Source organism: Topomyia yanbarensis, chromosome 2, assembly GCF_030247195.1.
Source record: "Topomyia yanbarensis strain Yona2022 chromosome 2, ASM3024719v1, whole genome shotgun sequence".
NCBI classification, from domain to species: domain Eukaryota; kingdom Metazoa; phylum Arthropoda; class Insecta; order Diptera; family Culicidae; genus Topomyia; species Topomyia yanbarensis.
The window spans coordinates 445,045,583-445,072,423 of NC_080671.1; the positions used below are offsets into that span (position 1 = coordinate 445,045,583).

The 26,841-nt window shown below is 38.5% G+C and overlaps 1 protein-coding gene across 1 annotated transcript in view; it reads right to left on the reverse strand.

Annotated features, from left to right (window-relative positions):
- The window catches only part of LOC131685686 (uncharacterized), a 34,480-nt gene extending 22,790 nt beyond the window's left edge, over nucleotides 1-11,690 (reverse strand). The window contains exons 1-2 of the mRNA XM_058969573.1: nucleotides 11,530-11,690; nucleotides 5,627-6,035 (exon numbers count right to left, since the gene is read on the reverse strand). Of these exons, the coding sequence (XP_058825556.1) occupies nucleotides 5,627-5,815 (189 nt within the window). The 5' untranslated portion in view covers nucleotides 5,816-6,035; nucleotides 11,530-11,690. The remainder of the gene's footprint in view (nucleotides 1-5,626; nucleotides 6,036-11,529) is intronic.
- Between the last annotated feature and the right edge of the window lie 15,151 nt (nucleotides 11,691-26,841).

Sequence of the window (26,841 nt, forward strand, 5' to 3'; positions counted from 1 at the left end):
TGTGAGATTCGTTCGAAAGTGATTCGAACGAATAGTAAGCCCATTTGATTTTGCTGTCGTAAATGGGAATACACACCACTTTCGAACGAATCTTGCATTCGTCGTAAGCAAAAATAAGGGTGAAAAACAGAATCCAATTGAAACAGACTATATATGGTGGAATAGTGCCGATATTGTTTTCAAAAAGCAAATAGCATTTCCTTCCATAACTGACAAAAACCTTTGGGTCAAGTCTAATACTAAACTAGAAACCTACAAGCTGAAAAGAAACAAGGGTAATATTTATGCCAAAAACTGGGAAGCGCGATAAATCATTCCAATATCTTTTAGGCTAATCAGCATATCCTCCATGTTTCTGAAAATATGCTTATAAACCGTGAAATAACTACAACGCTTGGAAACACGACATTGACTTTGAAAACAAACACGGGATGCCCTCGAAGCGGAGTTCTATTGCCCTTACTGTGGTCATCAATTGTATACGGGCTAATCAAATCATTAACTGAAAAGAGATACGAAGTGATTGTTTTTGCAGATGATGTTGTAATGCGAGGGGAAAATGTTGCTATGGTGTCTTAAATAGAATGCTATTTGCATTAAACCTCGCTTCGTAGTGGTGTAAAAAGGAGGACTTGAACATAAATCCCACCAAAACAATCATAATCCCATTTACTCTAAAAAGGACATATTCCATGTCTGCAATTTAGCTGAACAGAACAGCAATTAAAATGTACTATGGGGTAAATTATCTTAGATTGATACTAGATAAAAAACTAAACTAAACTGGAATGCACACTCTGAACAGATTATAACCAAGGCTACTAGTGCTCTTTGTATGTGCAGTAGAACAATTGGTAAAGCATGGGGTCTCAGACTAAGTATAGTTCACTGAATGTGCTCTACAAATGGCATAGCGTAGTTGGTAAATCGATTGCCTTGTACGCAGCTCACCTGGGTTCGGTTCCCAACCCCGCACATAGGGTTAGAGATTTTTCCAAAAGAGATTTCTCCAACCCGAAAAGAGGCGAATGACCCTATGGCTAAAACCTCTCTAATCAAAATAAAAAAATTGTCAAACTAAGAATAAATGTGGCCCAAAACAAAACCCAACTCAAAAAGTTAAGTAAACTTCAAACGCTTACTTGTGGAGCGATTACATTAGCCTTGCGAAGTACTTCATTTAAGGCATTAAATGCAATGTTGCATGCATTTCCTTCCGCTACATGAGGTGATACAACTTGAAGTGAAAAACCGCATTGAAATTGAAGACTGGCTGCATGCGATACCGAACCTAGAAACTACGAGGGGGCACTAGGTCTCCGTCCAGGCTCAGTGATTTTCTACGCAGATGGGTCAAAAATGAACCTGGTATTTTAGTAGCAGGAATAAATGCTAAGATCCACATGGGATAAAAGCCGAGTGTTTCAAGCAGAAATATATGCCATTCTAGAATTTACTTACGTATGTCTGAGTAGAAAATACTGGTGTGTGCAAATGAGTTAACAAGAAAAGGCTCTTCCGCTAAATTAATCAGTCTAGAACCATTCTGTGGAGTCTCATCGAGTGCCCTTAAAATGGAACTGAAATAGTGGAAAATAACAGCTATGAAAACAAATGGAGTACCATAATTGGACTACGACAATCAAAGAAATTTATCTCACCCAACGAGAAAAAGGCCGACAGTCGCTTAGACTAAGTTAAAAAGAGCTATGCATCATGACAGAACTACATCCCGGACACTGTCAGAGTAAATATCTCGACAAACATATGGGGCCCTATTCTCACAGTCACGTCATCTAGTGACTAGAAGGAAATTTTGTTCTAGTCACTAGGTGACGTGACTGTGAGAATAGGCCCCATGATTACGGCCTAAAAGCCAACTGTCAAAATGCACTTTTAATGGAAATTCCGGACAAACCGTTCCTAGCTGAACACATTTCACAACAGTTTATGAAAGAGAAAACTTTTCTCTTTCGTTTACTACCAACATCTGTGATTGGCATGTAACGGTTTGTACGGAATTTCCATTCAAAGTGAATTTGACAGTTGGCTTTTAGGCCGTAATCATATGTTTGTCGAGATATCATCTTAAGAAAATTGGTAAGCTTACAAACGATACATGCCACGCCTGCGGATCTATAAGTGAAATTTTAAGGCATCTGTTCTGCAAATGCAGTGTATTGATTACAACGCAGACTAAAAGTCCTCGATAAAGAAACACTGCAGTCATTTGATATTTGGGCTGCAAATCCCATACAGGTAATAAGCTTCATACCAAGTGAAATGTATAACCGGGAAGAGTGTATATCTCAATAACGATAACCATTCATCAATAGTGATAATTTATGGTAAATAGAAACGCGTAGATTAAGGAAGGGATATGGCACAATAGATCTAAATACTGGTCGCAGTAGTTCGCCTCCAACAAAAAAGTGAGGAATATGTTTCAGATTTCAGTAAAGAAATAAGCCATCTTCGCTAAAAGGCTAAAAACTGGTACTATTACAGTTCATTAGAGCATTACCTCTAAAGCGATTGCGATTAGCCCGACTGGATTCCGTTGGAGTTATACTGTCAGGCAAAGTTTAAGATAACGTAAATTCGAGCTATGAATGGTAATGAGTAAGCTAACCAACTCTGATAGTGGTGAACGATCGCGCTTCGTTGCAGAATGGTGTACGATTTTTTTCGTCAGAGTTGATCAGCTTAGTAATGAGCAAGGAATAGTAAAAATTCACATCTAGCGAAATCGTCTTAGGGCACAAGCGGCTACTTGTTCAGTGGGCCATAAGCGCGACTTCCGGAGGGTTAAGAAACGCTATATGGTCGGTGTTAAGCCAGACCGGACTAGGTCGCAAAATCTCAAAAAGTAGGGTAACCGTAGAATGTTTTATATTTTTGTGAGCACTGAAAACAGAGGCTCTGTGGTATTATTTCATCTAGCTTTACTCCTTTCTTTGTGACACCTGAACAGGTCACTCTTTGCTCAGACCACATCGTTTAAATATAAAAATCAGATTGCCTTTACACCAAAAATGCAATGTTAATGAACACGACTAATCGATTTCGCTAAATCGCTATGAATAAATGAGTTGAAATAAAAAAATTGAGATACCGCAAGATACCGATAAGAGGTAAATAAATGAAGAAAAACTATTTTGAAGTTTGCCTTCACTACAACCTAATATTTAAAACAACTCAGTTCCAGTCGAACTGTATATAAATATTGTGTTAAGAAATAGCTTTATATCATGCTGAGGTTCATAGAATTAGAACTGATTGTGTTTTAACCATTTCAGAAAAATTACAACACAAGACTTTATGAATCGAGACACCGTTGTACAACAAACCGCGCGAACAAGACGCAACTACACATTTTTACATAAATTATAAATCAAATCTTCTTTCAGATAAGAGCGAAACGGATAAAAAACAGACTTATACTAACAAGCGATTGTTCATAAAATTGTGATCAATTGAAAGAGGTTTCGATTGCAAATGTTTTATTATTTACACGAACATATTCTGTAGTTTCTGATTTCGGAAATGTGAGTATGGTTACGTTTATTTGTGTAAAAATGGGTTTGCAACGACTAACGTTGACCTTCGTCGTGCATGGACTTTGGAACTAATATGCTTACGCTTATCATGCAATCGGATTTCCCCCCTCCATTCATAAGTTAAATTTTGTATGAATATTGTATAGACACTTTCGATACGAACGGTGATGTGCGTTGTAATACAGTAACAGGGGTAATCGGTAATCGGTTAAGGTGAGACAAAGTGCCGACGATTCGTGGAATGCAAATGTATAACACTAACGCGTATGTAATCAGAAAGGATCAAAGAATTTCTGTCGCTATTTCTAATAATACAGCTGCCGTACTAAGCCTGTCAGCCAGATAGGTTATACACAATGCAAAAATGTATAATTTCAAACTGCTTTTGAATTTAAACGTGAATTTTCCCTTTATGTTGATGTTAATGTTAATGATTTTGAACAAATTGGGTAACTACCTAAATTTCGTCACTGGCCTGAAACTGTTTTAATCGTTATGTATCCGACGCGGTACCCGGGTACCTTTTTAGGTTTCAATTCATGAAATTCCTATGTTTTATCCATAGCTGGAAATTGAAACTTTGTGACATCTTAAAACTTCACTAAGTCAAGCTTTTGGGTTAATAACTTTGTTGGTATAGTTAGGGGGGTGAAAGTTAGGAGGGGCTCCTGATTTTTTTACTACGTAACAGGCCGACGTGGATACCCGGGTACCCACAAAACTGAAATACCAATAAATAAGGTAATATCCAACCGATTTCGATACTTTTGGGTGTTTTGGATTCAGGAACTCATCCGCTTTTGGACTTGGTAAAAATGAATCGGGTTACTTCATTTGGTTTCCGGGAATCCGGATTTCCGGAAGCAGGTTCCAGTACTGGGAGACCATTTTTGAACTTCAATGGAATACTAGCAATATGGGTATCAAAATTCTTGGAATTGCATCAGTAGGCTATATCTCGTGGTTTTGGAACCATTTGGCGATTTGACCACGGAACGGACATTCCGGAGCAGGTTCCCGTGGGGCCGTGAACGGCCATTCCATTCCAATTCCATTTTTTAAATTACCATAGGGTCCCGTAACACTAAATACCAGACTTCCGAGACAATTTGAAGTTTTGATACTAATATTGCTAGGACATTATTAAAATTTACAAATCATACCCTAGTACTGGAACATTACCCCGGAAAATCAGGATTACCAAGCACTAGATCCATTCATCCGGTTCAATTTTATAAATCAAAAAGTGGACGAGTTCCTGAATCCAAAAAATCTAAAAGTGTCCAAATCGGATAAAGAAAACCATAGTTATGAGCATTTCAATTTGTGGGTACCCGGGTACCCACGTTGGCCTATTAAAGGTGTTTTTTTGTTGGACACATAACAGTTAATTATGTTCCCGATGGACAGATTTCAAAATTGTCTTGAAGCTGTATCAGTGCCAAAGCATCTAGTGCTGATTAATCTGTCGATCCGCTTTAAATAGAAATAAGCTTAATTTAACTACATTTTTATCAGAAATATATCAAGAAGGGTTATAACTGGCGTTAAAAACAGTGCCAACAATACTTCTTTCAGGTATAGATGTCAATCCATATCGCTTCACATGTCCATGAGGAAAAGAACTCAACATCATTATGCCTTCGGTTCAATGCTAGTAACAAACAAAAACTCTGGTACATTCCAATACACAAAATTCATTTCACTGTCCTGTTACCTTACAAAATTCGTTATGCGGGAATGCATACCAAAGATCGAAATAGCGACATTCCGTATTCAACCATAAGAGTACAACCTATATGTTTAATCATTTGTTACGTGCTTATCGCACATCACCGTTCGTTTTGTTTGCTTTTCGAATAATCACGTTAGCTAAGTGATATACGTGAACCTTTCGGTGCGTGCGAATTTGTCTCTCACTAATATTTAGCCATATTGGCGGCTCGCTACATACTCTGTATTCGAAAAACCGAAGTGTTTTTTTATACTGTTCAACCATTTTCTGGTCTGAAACTCGTTACAGCTAGATGGAGTTGTAATAAATATGTTAGTATAAGAGTATAAACCTTGGCAAGACGTTTCTCGATGGTGTTCACGATGATCGTCGCATAGTTCAGGTTGTCCTCGGCTAACAGCGTCAGCATGTTGATCAGCGGTTTACTGTTGACGTTCAGATCCGCCAGACTGGACAGATACTCGGTTTCAATCTCCTTAGCCCGCTTGTCCGAGGCTGTTGCATCGACCGCCGCGGCCATGATTGCACTACAATGTCACTGCCTGGGGGGAGTGGATTTACTCTACTGCTTTTCACAAAAACACTCAGTATAATGCCACTTGTGATCCGCCAATGAAGAGCGAATGGGAAAATTACTCCACGTCGGTTACACACAAATTGAAACACTCTTTTTGCTTATCTTCCACACTTTGCTGTTGGGATGTCTAGTTTCAAACTGTGGCTTGCACAATGTTATGGTGCTGTAAATAAAGAGGAAAGAAAAATATGTCACTTCGATATGAAGATTTTTTGTTGTGGTTGATGGTGATGATTATGCCTGCACATTCAACATTAAATGTGCAGTGTATGACAATTTGAGACAAACACACTTGACAGTCAACGTATTTATGACTATTCATCACGATTAATCGTTTAAGCAGAAATCGAGTTCCAAATCAAGGTTGTCAAGAAAAAATTTTGTGCTTGAGGTCACCAATCCTAAGTGATATATTTTTTTCGAGATTTGTCCTATTGGAGCTGTAGAACTAGGGTCTCGGTAGGGCTCCCCGTCTGAATCACTCACTACAATTGCAGACGAGACGGGAAATGTCACCTACTAAAACACTACTTAACGCTAATTGCAGCGGTTCGTGATTATGAATTGTGATATTCATTGTACGGTTCAGATATGCACGGGTGCAGTAACTTCGCAATCGCGTGTATCATCGTGAAAGGCTCGACCGTTTGTACGTTAACCTGTTCGATCGCTTGAGTGCTTCTATGTCACGCGCTATCGTGTATTCAGCGGTTCTCAATCTTTTTCGTACTACGGACCCCTTAGAAACCACCCTGGGTTGTTGCGTAAAACATCGATTTTGTATGCTATAAATATATCAGTCTGTTGGGAAACAAGACTTAAAATTTCAATATCCATTCAGAAAAAATATTTTTCTTCGAGGACCCCCAATAACGACTTCACGGCCCCCTATTTATTATTTGGGAGGGCATCACATCTTTACAACAACTTTCAACTGAGCTTGAGCTTGTGCGACCACCCCTGGCTGCTACTCCGTTATCGATCTAGATCAGCTGAAGCTGCACAGGGAATCGGTAGATTATTATGCTTGGGAATAGCGAAACATATTTCAATGTGCAACTCCTGGTAATCCTAAAAAGCATATTGATCAATACCGGCGCCGCCCAGGCCCGAACGTAGATCGCGAAAGGAAATGGAAGGAATGTTAGTCCGACACTTGCTAGAGGCCGTATATAGTACTGCGCACTCCACAAGTATTACGGGAGAAGGATATTTGTTAGTGAGTATAAATAGAAGTTGGATTCTACGTCTTCTTGATGCGGAAAGGTGACACCACCTATCTGGACCAGATATCGATCAAACAACTCATGGACCAACTGGAATGAGCGGTCACGCTTACCACTCAACCACCGGCGCCGTCGTCTTACAACAACAATCAACTCGGAATAAAGTAATGATCTTCTGTGTACCAGACCACCAAGGAATCGTTGGTAACGAAGTGGTTTATTAATAATGTTTGTAGGAACCAGAACCATTTTTAGGCATATCTACATCAAACTACAACTTTCAGCTTTTGCAAAAGACCAACTATCAAACGACGGACCTAACGTATTAGGCACTCGACAAGCTAAGAAATCCACAAATCCAGGTACACGGAAAGCAAAAAAAACTAATGGATATAAAAGGAAAAGACTTACTATAATGGGCCATCCATATACCACGTGGACAATTTAGGGGAGGATAGGAGAGGGAAAAAGTCTACGCTTGTCCATGGGGATGGGGGTGGTAGTATTGGAAATATCCACGTGGACTTTTCATTATGTTTGTGAAACTGAAATAAATTTGTATCGTCATGGGTGCGAGCGCTTAGCTTCAATTTTTTTTCAAGATTTTAAAATATCAGAGGAAATCGCGCAAAATAAAATCCGAGAAAAAATGTCTGAATCATTTGATTCAATCTTCTGTGACTTGGTCAAATATGACTAATTTTGGATTTGAAAGCTTGTGATTGAAATTACGAACCGATTCAAAAATCCATACGTTACTTCAATTTTATGTTACTAAAATGAATCTTTGAAACGTAAATATAAAAGATCATAATGTCGTTCAGAAATGATATACAGCGAAGACCCGATTTTGTCAACTTTTTGACCCGATTTTGTCAGCTTCATATGAAAATTGATAGCTGGTAGTTTGATGGGCTCTAGCAGGCGAGCCATGTAGAATTCGAGTAAATCCATCCTTGAACATATTTTTCTTATCTTAGGATCCGAAATATGCAAAAATAAAAAATTTACAATTTTTTTTTGAATTTTGCCCTATTAGACCTTCTTAAGGGAAAATAATCTAAATAATCAGAAAGGGTTAGGGACCATCCATTCATGACGTAGCATTTTTTGAGCAATTTTTAACAGCCCCCCCCCCCCCGAGAATTACGTAGCTTGACGGTAACTCTACCACCCCCCACCCTTTTCCCCGCAAAATTTTTAAAAAGCAATAAAAAAACGATGATAGTTATTCCCCTTTACAAAAGCTACGTAGCATGACAAGACCCCCTACCCCCTGTCGTCACACATCATCAAAAAATACAAAGCTCCCCCTCCCCCATATAATGCTACGTCATTTATGGATGGTCCCTTATGAGGCTATATCTAGGGCCTGAAAAAGGCTTCTTAAAAAGAAAGAAAAATATGTCACGATTTTGTCAATGTCCCTATTTTATCAGCTTAAAATTTACCAAGGAGCTGATAAAAACGGGTCTTCACTGTATTTCCTTGGAAATTTCACAAAAGACGAAAGAAGTGTATGATATTCGGTGGCTGAAGTTTGGACAATTTTTAATTTCCACTTTTTTCGCCATAATAGTCTCACAAAGAAATTTTTTTGAAAACCCATTTTTATTAAATTCCCCTCAAAAAAATTTAGGGATCCCACGAGGACATCGTGATGTATGAACGGCCCATAATATCAGGCCTATTTACAGGACATTGTCCTGCCAAGTATCACATGAAAAAATGGCAGCAGTCAAGATGAAATTGTCGATTCTACGAGTCCGAGAGCTCTGAACATATTTTATGTCATTGTGCAGTATTATTACTGCGAAGAAAGCGATACGGAAGGTATCTTATGAAGCCTCGCGAGGAGTGGTAAATCTGTCCCAAACGGATCTTCAACTACAATAATAATGTAGTACCCGGTTGGTAAGACACAAGTGGAGAAACAAATAACTCTTCCAACTATATTGCATTCGGGCAATTTGCAAAAGAATCAGCCACAAAAGATAACCTGAAGAGTGGTCGCAGTGGCAGTTTCCTCTAAAAAAAAACATCAGCCTATTGTATTTAGCGCCATATGAAATGTTGACGTCGATTTGTTTGCACCAACGAAATAACTCATTTTAGTGTTGAGAAAACAAAATCATCTTAAAACATTTCAGAGCAAATTGTGTCGATTTTTCAAAAAAAATTGCCCGAATTTCTAAACAGCAAGATTTGAAAGTTTCATTTTAATACACAACCCAACAAACAACGAAAGTTGAACAAGCCTTTTATCATAGAGAATAAGTTGAAGAACTGTTTAAGCCATTATCCAGCTAAATTGTTTTGAACTCTCATGCAAAAAAAAGATAAAAGCGACAAGTGGTTTCTATTCTTTGTGCTATCGGCACCTGGAAAATTATGGGAGAGTACACTGTCCATACTCGCATAACAGTCCCATATGTATTTTCATCATTTTTAAATTTGCTTCACGAATGACTTATTTTCAATACACTTCAAAAAATCATTGTAAAAATGTGTGTGAGTCCCATATAGCTTCTTTCATAGTTTTTCACGAAAAGAACAAGCATTTTAGGTTTTTTTATATAACACAAAAATAATTATGTAGTACTTGCTATTTGGTGCAATAATACGAAGATTTATAATTCTTCGTAGCCGTAAAACAAAAAGTACAGAAAAATATTGAATTGCTTTTTTCTCAACCTGTTTTTTCATATCGAACTGATATGCGAGTACCGATAGTACAACCGATGTCTAAAGTCTTTGCTTGCATGAAAACAGTGCGATTATATATATAAAGCCATTTTTTCATTGGATCCTATCATCTCATTTGCGATTCTCTCTTTGTTTACTTTCTCCTCCGTGTATTACATGGTTAATTTCACGTTTGCGCTGCAACGCTTTGCCCAATAAGCAAGTCTTTGCATACTGAATAATGTGTATTTGTAATTTAATTAGCATGAACGATGCCCTGGTGGTTTTACTATTTGTCAGGTTAAGGAAACTACGATTATTAATGTATACATTTTTCGAAAACCAGTGGTTACAAGTAATTAATTCATTTAATTTCGTTTAACGCCTCTTAAGGGCTGTTTTGTTTTCGCTTTGGTTGTTGCCACAGGGCAAGGGGTAGTCCATTCCATGCAATAGCACAAGTAACGAGCACGCTTTTCCTTCCCGAAGTGGTGTGATGTGGAACGACGAAGCTTCTCGTGGGGTTTAGTTGGCCTTTTTGCAGATATTGGTGGATATATTCCGTTTGGATTCCCAAGTATCTTTGACGCACAGGGGACGATTCAGACGAAACAGCAGTTACCGACAACCTCAACGGAACGTCACCGTTCCACGAAGACAAGCTTCTCTTCTCTAGGCATATAGTATTTATTTACAAAAATAAAATGTCACTGCCGAATGTGGCTACGCCACATCGCTTCATTCAAGTGCCGATTAAACTAGGGATAGCCCCTATGTTTGAGTATACCGGGCAAACGAGCGGATTACAGGTTTGATTGCACCCTTCGATAGCAAGATCAAAACCACCCCGTCCGTCGATTTATCAGCAGCTTTGCGCCACTTCGAATCCTTGGACTCGACTATGCGGCAAGGCCGCATCACACTACCTTAACCCTTAACGTCACTTTCTCATGAGCAATGCCATTGTTAGAAAGGTAAGTGGGAACAACTTATTTTTCCACTTTAAACTACTTTAAAGCTTTCCCCCCCGATTTTTTTTTCATCGTTTGTTATAAAATATTCCTTTTAGAATCATTTCCAAAAGAAATTAACCATCTTTTCGAAAAAGCCGCAATTCGGAACAATTACCCCATCAATCCAAGGGGGTTTAAAGTTGAATATCATCGGTTGACCCGAAATTAACATAAAACTATTTGGTTTATTTAATAACGTATTTGAAAAGTGCCTTTTCAGGTAGCCATTAGTTAAAATTGATTTGCAGTGTTTCCGTACGTTAGAACACTTTTCAGTACATTTTTGTTTTCGACATTGCACTACACCGATGTAGTCAGTGCTAGACTCGTTCAAACTTGTGTGTAATCAGTCTTTCAATTTGCACTACACAGATGGAGAACTACGTAAAAACGAAAATGCTATTACGCTCCAATAATAAAGCAACCACGCTTGCCAGTGATACGAAACGATCAGCGGCTCAACAGTTGACACCAGTCGTAACCAAAGCGCATATTAATTTTACGTTTTCGGTGGAAACGTTTCCATATACACTCGAAGAAACCTTCAAAACACAAACGACCGACAAAAAAAGCGCTTACGATTACATGACTGTCGATGAACTAGCGCTCCGCCATCTTTGCGAGCCCGACATTATGGAAGATGAGTCACTGCCCTTTCAAGGCAGATTGATTTAATCATTTTCCCACCAATTTTCATCTAATAACACACTATTTATTCAGAAAAGCAACTAACCTTCGGTTGAGCACAGTTAGAACTACTTTTTAGCTGGTTTTAGCACATTTTCACTGCTAAATAGACGATTTTCCACTGCTCTGTAATCTTGCATGTGCGACGTTGTTCACTTGTAATTTTTTTTCACTTATGTCGATGTCGACTGCGTTCGTTGACGGTTTGTGAGAAAAATGCGCAGGTATGTAAATGGCGAACTGTCAAGAATACGAACCGGGTTGCTAGTAATTACTAGGTTTGTTCCAAAGAGAATAGTGAAAGAGACGCAGAGTGAAAATCAGTCAAAACGGCAACACTCCCTTTACGATGATTTCAACACTAGAATTTGGCAACCGTTTCCAAAGGCAGCACTTTAAATGACTCCTATTATATTTTGAAAACAAACCTTTTGTCGATCGTTGGATTTGTTTATCAAACGATGTGCATTTCGAAACAAAGAGATGAAATAATTCTAAAGCTTGTTTTTACTCATACATGGACTCTAGAATGCACCTTACAATCACGATTGCACTAAATTCTGACGAAAATTCAAATTTCTTTTTTGATAGATTTACAATACTTATCTCCTCCAACACAGGCATGAGTAATGTTTATTTACATTGCACGATTGGTCTGCTCAATAAGGTATTTTTGGCTTCACACTATTCGTCTCTTTCCCTATTCTCTTTGGTTTGTTCCAGTACATGGAAGTTACTCCCTGTTGCTCCGGAGCAAAAAATTCTTGCTCCTTTTCACTCCGGTTTGCCACCAGAAGAAGAAAAAAGAGAAGAAGATAGTACAGGAACGATTTTCTCCCTGTTTGCTCCGGAGTACTACCAGTTTCTCCTGGTACTGGAACAAACCTACTACCGCCAGAGCAGATTTTGCTACACTGATAAAATAAAGTACCTGTAAGAAATCAAAATAATTACCAGTATTCAATGTAATAATTCATTATCTTGTCTCACTTAAATCAAAATTAGTTTGCCCCATTTAGAAATGATAAACTATTTAAGCGCTAAGTGCGTACGCAACTCACAAATCAGGAGACGATATTGATACCAAGCAAACTAATGTAGAATAAAGAGAAAAGGCGTAACAGGATCATCTGTCTTATTGAGGTTAAACAGGATTATCCGTCTTATTCACCCACGTTTAATTTACATACACAGGCAACTAAGTCCATTCTTTCCTACTTCCTCTCATAGTCAGAATGATAACGTACCTGTAGAAAGCGGTACAAATGCTGCCGCTCTTAGGCAGGTAGCAGAGAAACCCGTTCAGGGCCAGTGGAAATATAAGCTATAAAACCTGCAAATAGAGCAAAACTCCAGGACTAAAAGGGATAAGGAATCGAATAGGATTTTCGCAGCGATATATGAATCGCGGCAACAACACGTAGATTTAAGATAACTTCTGTAAATATTTTTTAATAAAGTAAGAGTAGTCTTTGGAAACAGTGCGGCCTTATCACTTATCCGAAAACTTCTTCAAATCTGACGAGAGTTCTTCAGTTTTGATAGTTCTCAACGTTCGTTGTGATAATCTTTTGATTTGAGCCTCGGAGTTTAGAATATATCATCCTAGTTGATCCTCCCGCTTAGATTGAAAACGAACATTATAATTAACTAGTGTTCCATACTCATTCCTCAGGGAATTTGTACGAATTTAGTTGATTGTAAAGGTTCATAGAAGTCTCGCGGTGATTTATCACTGTAAGACAATCTCACGTAAGTCAGTGGCAAGTCCCAACTTAATAAAGTCGCCGCCTTCGCACGACTAAGTTGGACTTTCGAAATCCACGACTTTACATTGGTGGCTCCAGAGAGGAAGTCTTTCGAAAGTGCGTGCTCAACGCTATAAGAGTGAGCAAGTGAATTTAAAGTGAATTTAAAACATCATCACCATGGTAAAATTTACGAACAACAAAAACGGTAGCTGCCGTCTTTGTTACGATCCTGATAGCAAACAGGATATGGTTGCATGTGATGAGTGCGACAGATGGTTTCATCTGGGTTGCGTAAACCTGATGATAGCACCATCGGATGAAGAAAAATGGATCTGTCCAAAATGTGAGCACATCGTAAGTAGATATGAGGCGTTGGAAGAAATAACCAAAAGAAAGGATATCCAGATGCAGGAGCAACTGGACACCATGAACAAATTGATTGCTTCAATGAAAGGAATGACTACAACGTCAGAAGCAGCAACGGTATCAGTAGCGAACAATGATTGGACGATTTATCTAAAGCGCCAGGCCTTGACAAACCTACCAAAGTTCTTAGGCTCCCCGAAGGAATGGCCAAAATTTAAACAAGTATTTAAAGAAACAACGTCACAAGGAAATTTTTCCAACTTGGAAAATTTAAATAGACTTGAGACGGTACTGAAAGGGGAAGCCTATAAATCGGTACAACAGTTGCGTTGCGTTGCGTTGCGTTGTGACGATGATTTTGGCGGATTGCACACTGACTTCATCATGTTTGACTGCTGATTATCTAATAAGAGTTGCTTAGGAAGTGGTAAGTAGGAATTCATACCAATCCGACCCATATTAAAACCTCAACAGCATGATAGCCATCATTGCCGGCCGCCCCCATCTCCATCGTTCACGGGGAAGGATAAAGGATAAGGTAGACAGGAAGTGTTGATGCTCCACCTACTTAACGGAAGGACGACGATTCATCAGACTCTTCCATAGGTGTCGCGGAGTTGGTGGTTTGGAAGGGTATCAGGTCTAGGATTCGCTCCAAGCAAACGATGCGACCTGTAAAGCATATTTTATTAGGTAGTTGTTTAGTTAGTCTTCGAGTGCACGATCACTCGAAAAAGAGATGATCTTGTTTAGTTTTTGGTTATTTTTAAACTCTGGGCAGCCGGCTACCGAGAGTATACTATGTTCCCTAAACAAAAACAATTTGAACTCCACACAGCCGATCGTGGGAGTATTGCCTGGAAAAGCTAATCTTATCTGCGTAATGGGCCGGATCACTATTTATTGCAACAGTATTTGGACAGAACTCGCTACTTCTTCTCTACGATATATTTATTGGCTTGAAAACTACCAAGTGACAGCATATTATACTGGCAAAAATAGCGCGAGATGTTATAAATCAAGGAAAGTATTTCTTATTTTCCATATCGGATTGTTTGTGGAATACAAGTATACGAGCGATAATTCCGAACACTGAAGGGAAATATAAAGGATTGTTAATCTGATGCACGGGCTTGTTAGCAATAACGGAGCTTTAAATTAGGTTCATAAAAACAGACGCGGCGAATTTTCAATACGTATTGAGCCGTGTTCATAGATACTAGTCAGATTAGTCGTATTGGGGCTAATTTCCGATCAACTATTCATTTTTACGGCAATGTTTTCTCGACTAGATCTGTTCGCACCCTCTCATTCTGTTCGCACCCTCTCATTCTGCGGTCTAAAGGCTAGTTTACAGTTTGGGAAATGGATCACGGGATTTCGCACGGGATTTGCGTCGGGATTTGATCAGGGAAAATTTCCCGCCGAGATCTCTCCAAACTGTCAAACCAAAAACTCTGCTGCTTCTTAAAAATACAAACAGTATCCAACTTGCAGTAAATCGCAAACCTTCTAAAAATACTATTTTCCCCGTCGGAAACAATTTGTGTTGAATTGTTCCCGGCCGAATTTCTGTGTGGAGAGTTTTAAAATCCCGTGATGTTTCCCGCGGTTGGGTTTACACTTCAGGAAAACTGTCATTTTTGTGTAGACTCATTTCCCGTCACGGGATTTGAAATCCCGAGCTCCATTTAAAATACACAGGGACCCAAATCCCGTGACACGTTTTCCGAACTGTAAACTAGCCTTAAGGACCAAATGTCATCAATAGACTTAGAATCGCGTGGAGGCATGAGATAGGAAACTTGTAAGAATTTTGCTATCCCACCGTTTGACTACCAGAATGGATGGGAGAACAGTAATACTAGCAAATACCGACTACCATAAGAGCGGTGCAAATTTGAACGAGTGACGTAGAGTACTGCACTGAAAAAAGGACCAGGAGTGCGATTTTACGAAGTTTTAGCTTCCGATGGCCCTACATTTTCTGACAAAGTGAAGTTCTTGAATGTTGAGATTTTTATTACTGTTTAGAAAAGCAAAAGTATCATAAAGCTAGTGTCAGGCCTTCATGAGACCTCAAGAAGTCACTTTTGGAGGTATTCGTAAATGTAGATTTGTCGGTAGACGGTTCCAAATATAATAGAAAAATACCTAATTTAACACAACTACAGATCACTTGCAACATAAAAAGCTTTTTGTGAAATTCGACAGCTCCATCTTAGGCCAATTCAATAAATTTCCTGCATGAAAGTTTCCATTTTTTAAAAACGGTTTTTAAGCCAAAGCTTTGGAAGTTAAACCTTGGCGTGGAAGTGCCGGTATATTAATATATTCTGTTACTTAGTGTAGAATTAGATTTCGTCATTTACGGCTAATATACAACCGCCAGAAGAAACTTAAAACGTTGGTACACAATCAAGAAAGGCGAATCAGAAAAGGTATATGTCAGTGATTCACTAAATACAGACTGGAAAGAGGGTAATATGGAAAACCTTAAGGTCCGCCCAGATTAAGTCTTCGGTACGGAACAAAACCTCGGCCTAGGAACTCCTAGCATGTTGTTAGTCGCCTCTTACGACATGGGAGGCCTATAAATCGGTACAACAGTTGATGATAAACTCGGACAATGTTCCAAAAATCATCGAAAAACTAGAGGAATGCTTCGGCAGGAAGGATCTGGTGTACAAGGAACTTTTGGCCGATATAAGGCAGGTAAGAAAAGAGAGCCGAACAGCGGTCTCAGATTTATCAGACGCCTTAGATAGTTTGGTGGTCAACATGGAGGCGTTGAACCAAAAAGGGTATCTTAACGACCATCGATTGATAGAAGAAATCGTGGAAAAATTACCCTACTCAATACAACTGAAATGGGTTGAAGTAATTCAAAGTAACACGTCAAACCCAACATTAATAGATTTGAACATATGGTTAAAACCACACGCAAGAGTTTCTCGCTTGATGCACAAACCACATCAAGGAAAATATACTCCACCAGAGAAAAAAGGTCGTATTAATGTCCACCAGGAATTAAAATGCGTGATATGCCCTGTTAATCATAAACTGTATAGATGCAGCAATTTTAGAAAAATGAAGGTAGCTGAGCGACGGGATCTGGTAGCTAAAAAAGGTTTCTGTTTTAAGTGTCTTGTTGCAAAAGATCATACGATGAAAAACTGTCACATGAAAGGAATATGTGGTATAGACGGATGCAACGACGAGCATAATCGCTTGCTGCATCAAAAAACGGAGAATAAAAATTATAAATCCATGGACAAGAATACAAAACAACGATCTGATGAAGTAACTAACCTTCACCAACAAGGAAGAAACCTACTATATTATCAGATAGTACCTGTGACGATTCAAAATGGAAATCGGAGGGTAAACACATATGCCTTCCTGGACACAGGATCATCGGTCACCTTATTAGAAGAAAAAGTTGCTGATGCATTAGAACTGGAAGGGCGAGTCGATCCACTTACATTAAAATGGACACAAGATTACTCAAAAGCGTGCATTAGCAAACGTGTTAAATTCTGGATAAAGGGCGTGAAAAAACCACTAATGGCTCGGACAATGAGTGATTTAAACCTTCCGACTCAAACCTTGGATGCCAACAAAATCAAGGACGATTACTCGTATCTCAAAGGTATACCATTTAAGGAATACAATAATGCCCAACCAACTCTATTAATTGGATTAGACAACAGTGAGTTATTACTTGCCATAAAAACAGTTAAAGGTGATGGTCCTATGGCAGTAAAAACCCCACTCGGATGGATCGTATACGAAAACGGAATAAACAATCTTCAGTACACCATGATGATACAAGAAGAAGAGATAATTAATACAATGATGGAACGATATTTCTCCATAGAAGATTTTGGAGTTAAAGTAGTCGAGAACTTACCAAAATCTCAAGAAGAGGAAAGAGCGCAACAACTACTGACCGAGACACTGAAATATAAAGATGGAAGGTATGAGGTTGGATTATTATGGAAAAACGATATGGTACAATTTCCAGAGAATTATAAAACGACATTGCGTAGGCTGGAGCTCATGGAAAATAAATTAAAAAATAACCATGATTTACAGAAATGGGCAATTAGCACCTTTTCTGACTATGTGAAAAAGGGTTACGCTAGAAAATTAAAACCTTCAGAATTAATGAAGGAAGTTCCGAGAACATTTTACCTTCCGCATTTTATAGTGCACAATCCAAATAAATTACCTCCAAAATCACGGTTGGTTTTTGATGCGGCTGCAAAAATAAATGGGATTTCGTTCAATTCAAACTTACTATCTGGTCCCGATGCCACAACATCACTCGTAGGAATATTACTCCGATTTAGAGAAGCAGAAATAGCAGTCTGCGGTGACATAAAGGAAATGTTTCACCAAGTGAAACTAAAAGAAGAGGACCAACATGCACAGAGATTCTTATGGAGGGTCTGCGAAACCGAAAGAGATCCCGACATCTACGTCATGGAAGTGATGATATTTGGCTCCACCTGTTCACCATCTTGTGCGCAGGCAGTTAAAAACAAGAACGCTGAAAAGTTCCAGAAATCGAACCCAGAAGCCGCCTTGGCAATTGAAAAACAACACTACGTAGACGACTATTTGGATAGTTTCACAAATCTACACGATGCGAAGAGGATTACCAGCGACGTCATCAATATACACCAACAAGGTGGGTTCTTCATTCGAAACTTCATTTCAAATAGTAAACAGCTGTTAAGTGCCTTACCAAACGATCGAGTTCAACCGAGCAGCGTTAAATTGATAGAAGATAAAGATTCATGCGCCGAGAAAGTTCTTGGCATATATTGGAATACAAATCTTGACCTAATTGGATACCGCTTATCATTAAACAAATTGAGAGGCGATGTGAAGCAAATGCTATGCTTACCAACTAAAAGAGAAGTACTAGCATTTGTAATGAGCATATATGACCCATTAGGTTTAATATCAAACTTCACCATAATGGGCAAGGTTCTATTGCAAGAATTACACAAGGCTGAAATAGGGTGGGACGATGAAGTTCCAAAAGACTTGAGTCAGCAATGGAAAAATTGGCTTATCAGGATTCAACAAGCTTCAAATGTAAAAATACCCAGATGTATTAGACCAGAGGTAACGGAAGATCTAGAGCTACACACTTTCGTTGACGCATCCGAGAAGGCATATGCTGCAGTAGTATACTTACGAAGTAAGGTAAATGAGAAGATATATGTACGTATATTAGCAGCAAAGGCAAGGGTAGGACCAATCCATCAACTTTCTATTCCTAAAATGGAATTACAAGCAGCTCTTCTAGGATCGAGATTAACTAATACGGTATTAGAAGAACAACGTATAAACATCGGCAAAGTTACATTCTGGACAGACTCGGAAAACGTATTAGCCTGGTTGCGACCAAAGAACCGGAAATATAAAATATTCGTCACTCATCGAATTGCTGAAATTTTAAAAAATACAAAGATAGATCAGTGGCGATATGTACCTACAAAGCTGAACCCGGCGGATGAGGCAACAAAAGAATGTATTAAACCTTCAATATGGTTAAGAGGAACACCATTTCTGAAGAAACCAAAAAATGAATGGCCAGCAAACAAATCTCATATGGAAACAAAGGAAGAAATGAAACTTGTGGTTGGATTTCACCAAATACACCCATTGCACATTGGAATTGAGCGATATTCTAGTTGGACAAAATTGATTCACCATATATGTATAGTCAAAAAATATATCAGTTGGCTGCAGTATAAAATCAATACAAGGAAAGCTCATACTGGTCACACAGTAACATTTAATCGTCAAATTACATACGAAGATAGACAACTGGCAGAACGCGTAGTAATTCGCAAGATCCAATTAGATAATTTTTCGAAAGAGATTAACGACATTGAGTTACTAGGTCATATCAACGAAAATAGCACACGACTTTTATTAACCCTGACTCCAAGACTAGATGAGCACAACATTTTAAGAGTCGGAGGCCGCCTAGAAAATGCTAAGGATCTGCCAACATCATCCAGACATCCTATCATCTTACCAGCAGAGCATCATGGTACACAATTAATAGTTTCTCAATATCATCAAAGATATTTACATCAAGGAGATAATATAGTGCTTGGAGCATTACAGTTACGATACTATATAATAAATATGCGTACTGTCCTCAACAAGGTAAAAACGGAGTGCCCTAAATGTATCATAAGGAAAGCAAAACCAATGATACCTCAAATGGCACCACTACCAGCAGCAAGGTTGGATTTATACGCTTACCCATTTACAAACACTGGAGTAGACTACTTTGGTCCGTTTGAGGTTTTGGTACGACGTTCGGTAGAAAAACGATGGGGAGTAATCTTCACTTGCATGACGACAAGAGCTATACATATCGAGATGGCTGAGAAATTAAATACGGATCACTTCTTGATGTGAAAAACTTTCAAAATCGTCGTGGAAAGATTAAGCATTTATTCAGCGATAACGGTACTAACTTCGTAGGAGCAGAAAAGGAACTAAAGTCCCTACTAAACGAAATAAATGAACGTATGACAACTACAGAAGCTGAAAAATTGGAGATTGATTGGACGTTTAATCCACCAGCAGCACCGCATTTTGGAGGAGTCTGGGAACGACTCATAAGAATTATTAAGGACAATCTATGTCAAATGATAGAACCTGGAAAAACACCCTACCCCGAGACATTACGATCCGCGTTAATACAAGTGGAATTTATTTTGAATAGTCGTCCTCTAACGCACATACCAGGTAATAATATTGAAGACGAAGTACTGACTCCATTCCACTTTCTTATTGGAAGGGCTGGTGAGTACATCCCACCGCAAAATTTGGATGATAATAACATCACACGAGTCCAATGGCGGCTAGTTAACCATTATAGTAAACGATTTTGGGATCGATTCAAAAGAGAATATATACCTACATTAATTGCAAGGCAAAAATGGTTGAATAAAGTTGTACCCATTAACATTGACGATATAGTACTAATAACTGATAACACTATACCTTGGGGTCTATGGTTAAAGGGAAGAGTCATAGAAGTCGTCAAAGGCAAAGACGGCCAAGTACGTTCCGCATCGGTTAAAACCAGCAAAGGTATATATAAGCGACCCGCAGTAAAAATAGCTGTATTGAACATACGCAAACCGGAGAAACCACCAACACAAGACGTCAATTCAGATGTTGCATTTACTGGACTACATCACGTAATAAAAGATAACAGCAGCATCATAATTAAGCCTAAGGATAACAAGGAAAACTATGCACCAAAAAGGAAAATACGACGAATCCAACCATCTACATCGTATGGCCACAAGTTATCGGCAGACACCGTTAAGGTTAAAGTACAGGTAGACTACACCCAAAAGGAGGAATTAAGGAGAAAGATACAATGTAAGACGAATACCATGCATCACATAAGTTTAATACAGCTCATAATTTTTTCGCTATTACTTATGGGATGCAGCGTTTTGGGCACAGCAACTCACGGATTGATTGCTTACGACTGTGCGAATATTGAAGTGAACATGACCACTTACTCTCTGATGGACGTAGCATCTTGCATACCACCAACAAATAATCTAACAACGACGGAGCTTAGAATTCAAATGCTTCAAAGGAATTCACGAATTGAAGCAAAGGTGTTTCAATGCAAAGTAATAATAAGGAGATCTATTCGTCATTGCGGAATACATTCACATACTTCCGATCACCAGCACGGCTATGCGTACATAGTTAAGGAGTTCACATCTGAAGAATGCCGTAAGACACACATGAGTGGAACTGTGATGTTGGCGGACAACGTGGCAATTCAAGAATTAAAATTAAATAGTACTACTAGAGGTCAAGAATTAATAGTAGGAAGCACATTTGGAAGCTCATGTGACGGAGGCGTCTACAGAACTAAGTTTTATACCTGGACAGGAGCTTTGGTCTACTACGAATATGCTATATCACTTCATGACTATACAGCCACAGTAGACATCGAAAACAATCAAATCAATCTGAAAGGAGGTCTAACTTGTCCTTACACTCATGGACGTTGTTTAGATGCTGAAGAGGGATATTTAACCTGGGACATCGACATGAATCGACGATGTGAAGACAGTGAATTCGAAGTCATATTCGAAGGAGTTGTAAATAAGACTAAAAGCAACCAGATAAAATCAATAGGAGAAGCCGTAGTATACAGTACAATATCAGAAAAGCATCTATTTTCGATTAAAACGAAGGAGAAGACACTTATATGCGGACATACTGGTTTCAAAACGGATCATCCGAGAATTCTGATTATGGAGTTATCCGACATTAGATCGCCGTTTACCAGAAAACCGACAACAGGAGCCAACAACGATTTATTCACTTATTTCAACTCCAAGATTACATTCGTGGAGAACTACATTGGTCAAAAATTGGACGACGTTTACCAATCTGTGATGGTAGAGATGTGTAAGCTGGACAAGGCGCTTATGGAAACCAAATTGACGTTAGCAAGGATCAACCCAACAGAGTTCGTCTCTAGTATCGTTAAAAGGTCGGGATACACAGCGGTTGTAGCTGGTGAAGTACTTCACGTCATTGAGTGCAAACCAGTATATGTTACACCCAGAGCAGAGGCTCGATGTTTTCAAGAAATTCCAGTTGATTACAACAACAAATCAATGTTTTTGGCACCTGTAACACGAATACTCCAAACTCGAGGAGTCGAGATAGATTGTACACCATTGCTACCAGCAAAGTTTATGTTTGGTGGAAAATGGTATACAGCTGATGGTCGATTACGGGAAACTACACCACCAGAAAAAATGGCATCAGATATTGTTACAACTTGGTCGTATACACCGCTCCCGAGTCTAATGCAAAGCGGCGTGTACGATGCTGACAGTCTTCAAAAGATGAGAAATATGATCTACGAGCAAGGCGATCGCAGAGTAGCAACGAATGTCTTTCATAAAGTAATAATTGGACAACAACCTAATGATCAAGGATTTAACTTCGGAGCATTAGTTTCTGGAGACATAATCGACAGTGCAATTGCGAGATATTGGACGAGAGTTATGTCTTGGTCAACCTGGCTAGGAAATATCACATCAACAGCAATAGGATTGTACATGATGGGCAGAGTAATAAAGTTCGTTATCGACACAATCATGCACGGCAGGATTTTATACGACATCTATGGATTCGGCTGGCAACTGCTGGCTTCGTGTTGGGACTCGCTCACAACATTTCTTTCTCACCGGAATGCTGCCCGGCGAACACGAGTTACTTCTATAGACTCAAATGACGGATTACCTAGGACTAGCGGTACAACTAATAGCGAAGAGACGTCTATTCCCATGGAAGAAAACACCACCGCGGCTATTTCAGGACGAATTTATCCTAGATTATAATTAACATCTAAATGAAATGTAAAATATATAAGAAGTGAACCAGGTTAATGTGAAAATTTGAATCAAGAATTTAAACAAACTATAATAATTTCTTTAACGGTAAATCAAGTAGTAGGTAGATTTACGAGAGGGGAATGTAAGAAATCAAAATAATTACCAGTATTCAATGTAATAATTCATTATCTTGTCTCACTTAAATCAAAATTAGTTTGCCCCATTTAGAAATGATAAACTATTTAAGCGCTAAGTGCGTACGCAACTCACAAATCAGGAGACGATATTGATACCAAGCAAACTAATGTAGAATAAAGAGAAAAGGCGTAACAGGATCATCTGTCTTATTGAGGTTAAACAGGATTATCCGTCTTATTCACCCACGTTTAATTTACATACACAGGCAACTAAGTCCATTCTTTCCTACTTCCTCTCATAGTCAGAATGATAACGTACCTGTAGAAAGCGGTACAAATGCTGCCGCTCTTAGGCAGGTAGCAGAGAAACCCGTTCAGGGCCAGTGGAAATATAAGCTATAAAACCTGCAAATAGAGCAAAACTCCAGGACTAAAAGGGATAAGGAATCGAATAGGATTTTCGCAGCGATATATGAATCGCGGCAACAACACGTAGATTTAAGATAACTTCTGTAAATATTTTTTAATAAAGTAAGAGTAGTCTTTGGAAACAGTGCGGCCTTATCACTTATCCGAAAACTTCTTCAAATCTGACGAGAGTTCTTCAGTTTTGATAGTTCTCAACGTTCGTTGTGATAATCTTTTGATTTGAGCCTCGGAGTTTAGAATATATCATCCTAGTTGATCCTCCCGCTTAGATTGAAAACGAACATTATAATTAACTAGTGTTCCATACTCATTCCTCAGGGAATTTGTACGAATTTAGTTGATTGTAAAGGTTCATAGAAGTCTCGCGGTGATTTATCACTGTAAGACAATCTCACGTAAGTCAGTGGCAAGTCCCAACTTAATAAAGTCGCCGCCTTCGCACGACTAAGTTGGACTTTCGAAATCCACGACTTTACAGTACCCATTAATGCGTAGAAAACTACGCATTTTCAATAAAAGTGGATTAACCCATTAAGAGCATGTTCAGGAGTGTTACTGTGTACGACTCAAGTACGTACACGTCACATGACACAAACACTACATCACTAGCTGGTGGAAAATAATAAACAAATCTACACACTTAAAATCTATTACCTACCAGTAGGTAATTTCAATTTGCTTTCCTTATTTCACCACACTTACGGCCAATTTCTTCACGTCTTGGATGAAAATGGGTTTTCATTGAAAACAGGTTTTCATTGAAAACCGGTTTTCGGTTAACTGCTAGCCCGAATAGAAATGTACTGTAACAAAACCATGATTTTCACTGTGACAGTACAGTCAACGACACGACCTGAAACTTAACCAAATATTATGATGAAAAAGGGTCCGAGTCTTTTACCGCCAGTTACCAGTGTATTGAGTGACCCCCCTGTATAGCAACCATGTTATGTGTATACAAAATCAACTGCCTAGTTACTGGAAAAACGCGGCATTGTAAGCTTTCTCGTTCTTCTTCGTACGAGGAGTCCGCAACGACGATAATTGAGGAACACACTGGAGCAACTCGAAAAAGTCAAGTACCGGCTGACGAACTCAATCGGTCGAACCGAGGACGTTTTGCAGCTGTATACAATCTTCAGACGAAGATCAATTTGAGATCTGTCACGAAGGAGTTTGATACACTTGGACTGGACTTGAAGCCGCTGGTAACCAGCGATACATGGCTGAACCCTAGGGGCAGATCACTCTAGAAATGTATGGCAAGTTTGCATCAAATTAGACAAAATGCATTTAATTTCCATTTTTGCATCAACTTTGCACTCCGTCGCAGAAAAGTTTGTTTAATAAACGTCCTACGCTGATTCACTTTGTTAGACGTTTTGTTGAATGTAGGGTTAATTTTTTGTAGGGTTTTGACGTCTTACACGCAACGCAAAATACATTACGAATTTCTATTTAGATGGAAAGAAGTGCATTTAATTTAGTTGATTTTTAAAAATGCATCACAAGTGATCTGCCCCTACACTCAAAAAAAAGTAAACGTTATGCCTATTGATTTTACACATAGATTTTTGCAATTAACGGAGGCATATAGACACTATTTGCTGGCACATAAACCTACCCAGGTAACCAACAAGCATTAGTGTATGCAGTAAAGTAGCGTAAAATTTGCATTTCAAATGCTTCTTGCAGTACGATAGCATGCGTTATGCATAGCTGTTGTTAATCAGCATCCAAAAAACTTGTTAAAAACTTCTTGCCAGTAAGCAGCATTCTGAATGCACAACAGCAGTAAAAAAGCATTTTCATGGCGCAGCAGTAATGTAGCCGTATATTTTGCCAAAAGCGATTTTTAAATAGCATTTAAAAAGATTTAAGTGCTTATCAAGTAGCCGTTAAGACGCATTCAGCATGCTTATTGGTTACCTGGGTAATGTGTGTATTTACAAGAAATATTAATCTTACATTCACATTTCATAATTATTAGGCACATAAAACCCCATTCTATAACAATATGCACATATAACTTATGTGTGTGCATACATAGTTTATACAGTTGACACGTAGAAGGTATGTGTGCGCGTGATAACAATAGCATTTCTTCTTCATATGAATTTTAAGCGGTTTGAAGCAAATAGAATTAACGTTTGGATTTTTTTCAGTGTAGGCTGAACCTGATTCCAAGCGACGGCTAATATCTGTCGGCATTTTCTCACTTCGACCAAAATCTGTGCTGAACTGGCGAAGTTGGACGCGAAAAATCTGCAGTAGGAGCTGTTCCTTACACAACATGAAATTAAACTGCAGGGAGTTATCGGTATTGATGCGAATGTGATTTTGCGTATTTTCCTATTTATAAAAACAATTTTTCAACTTAGCAGCTCAACCAACGTTGGTACAGTAATTTTACAATCATTTACAGTAAGTTTTAGTGTTATGCTACAATACAAAAACAATAAACTTTAACGTACAGTAAATTTCAATGTAAAATAGGCTTTTACAGTAAAAAAGGGGGGTGGTTGTGTATTAACATTAACAAAATCTATTTTTCTCCATGCATTTTTTTTTTCTCGAAAACAGTAAAATTTAATGTGAATTTACTGTATCAGTTTTTTGCTGAACAGTAAAATTTATTGTTACATGAAATTTTATTGTGAATCTACTGCGAGAACTTTGCATTGAACAATGTTGAAATAGTAATAACTATAATATTTATTGTGTTATGATTGTTTGTAGGATAAATGCTATTGTAAAATTCTATCCGGGAGGGGCAGATCACTTCTGATGTATTTTTAAAAATCAGCGAAATTAAATGCATTTCTTTCCATCTAAATAGGAATTTATAATGTATTTTGCGCTGCGTGTAAGACGTCAAAACCCTACAAAAATTTAGCCCTATTCAACAAAACATCGAACAAAGTGTTTGTTAAGTTTGTTAAACAAACTTTTCTTCGAGGGAGTGCAAAGTTGATGCAAAAATGGAAATTAAATTCATTTTTATTAATTTGATGCAAATTTGTTATACATTCCTAGAGTGATCTGCCCCTAGCCCTACCCAGGTAACCAACAAGCATTAGTGTATGCAGTTAAGTAGCGTAAAATTTGCATTTCGGATGCTTCTTGCCGTATGCTAGCATTCGTTATGCATAACTGTTGTTAATCAGCATTCGAAAAACTGTTTAAAAACTTCTTGCCACTAAGCAGCATTCTGAATGCACAACAGCAGTAGAAAAGCATTTTCATGGCA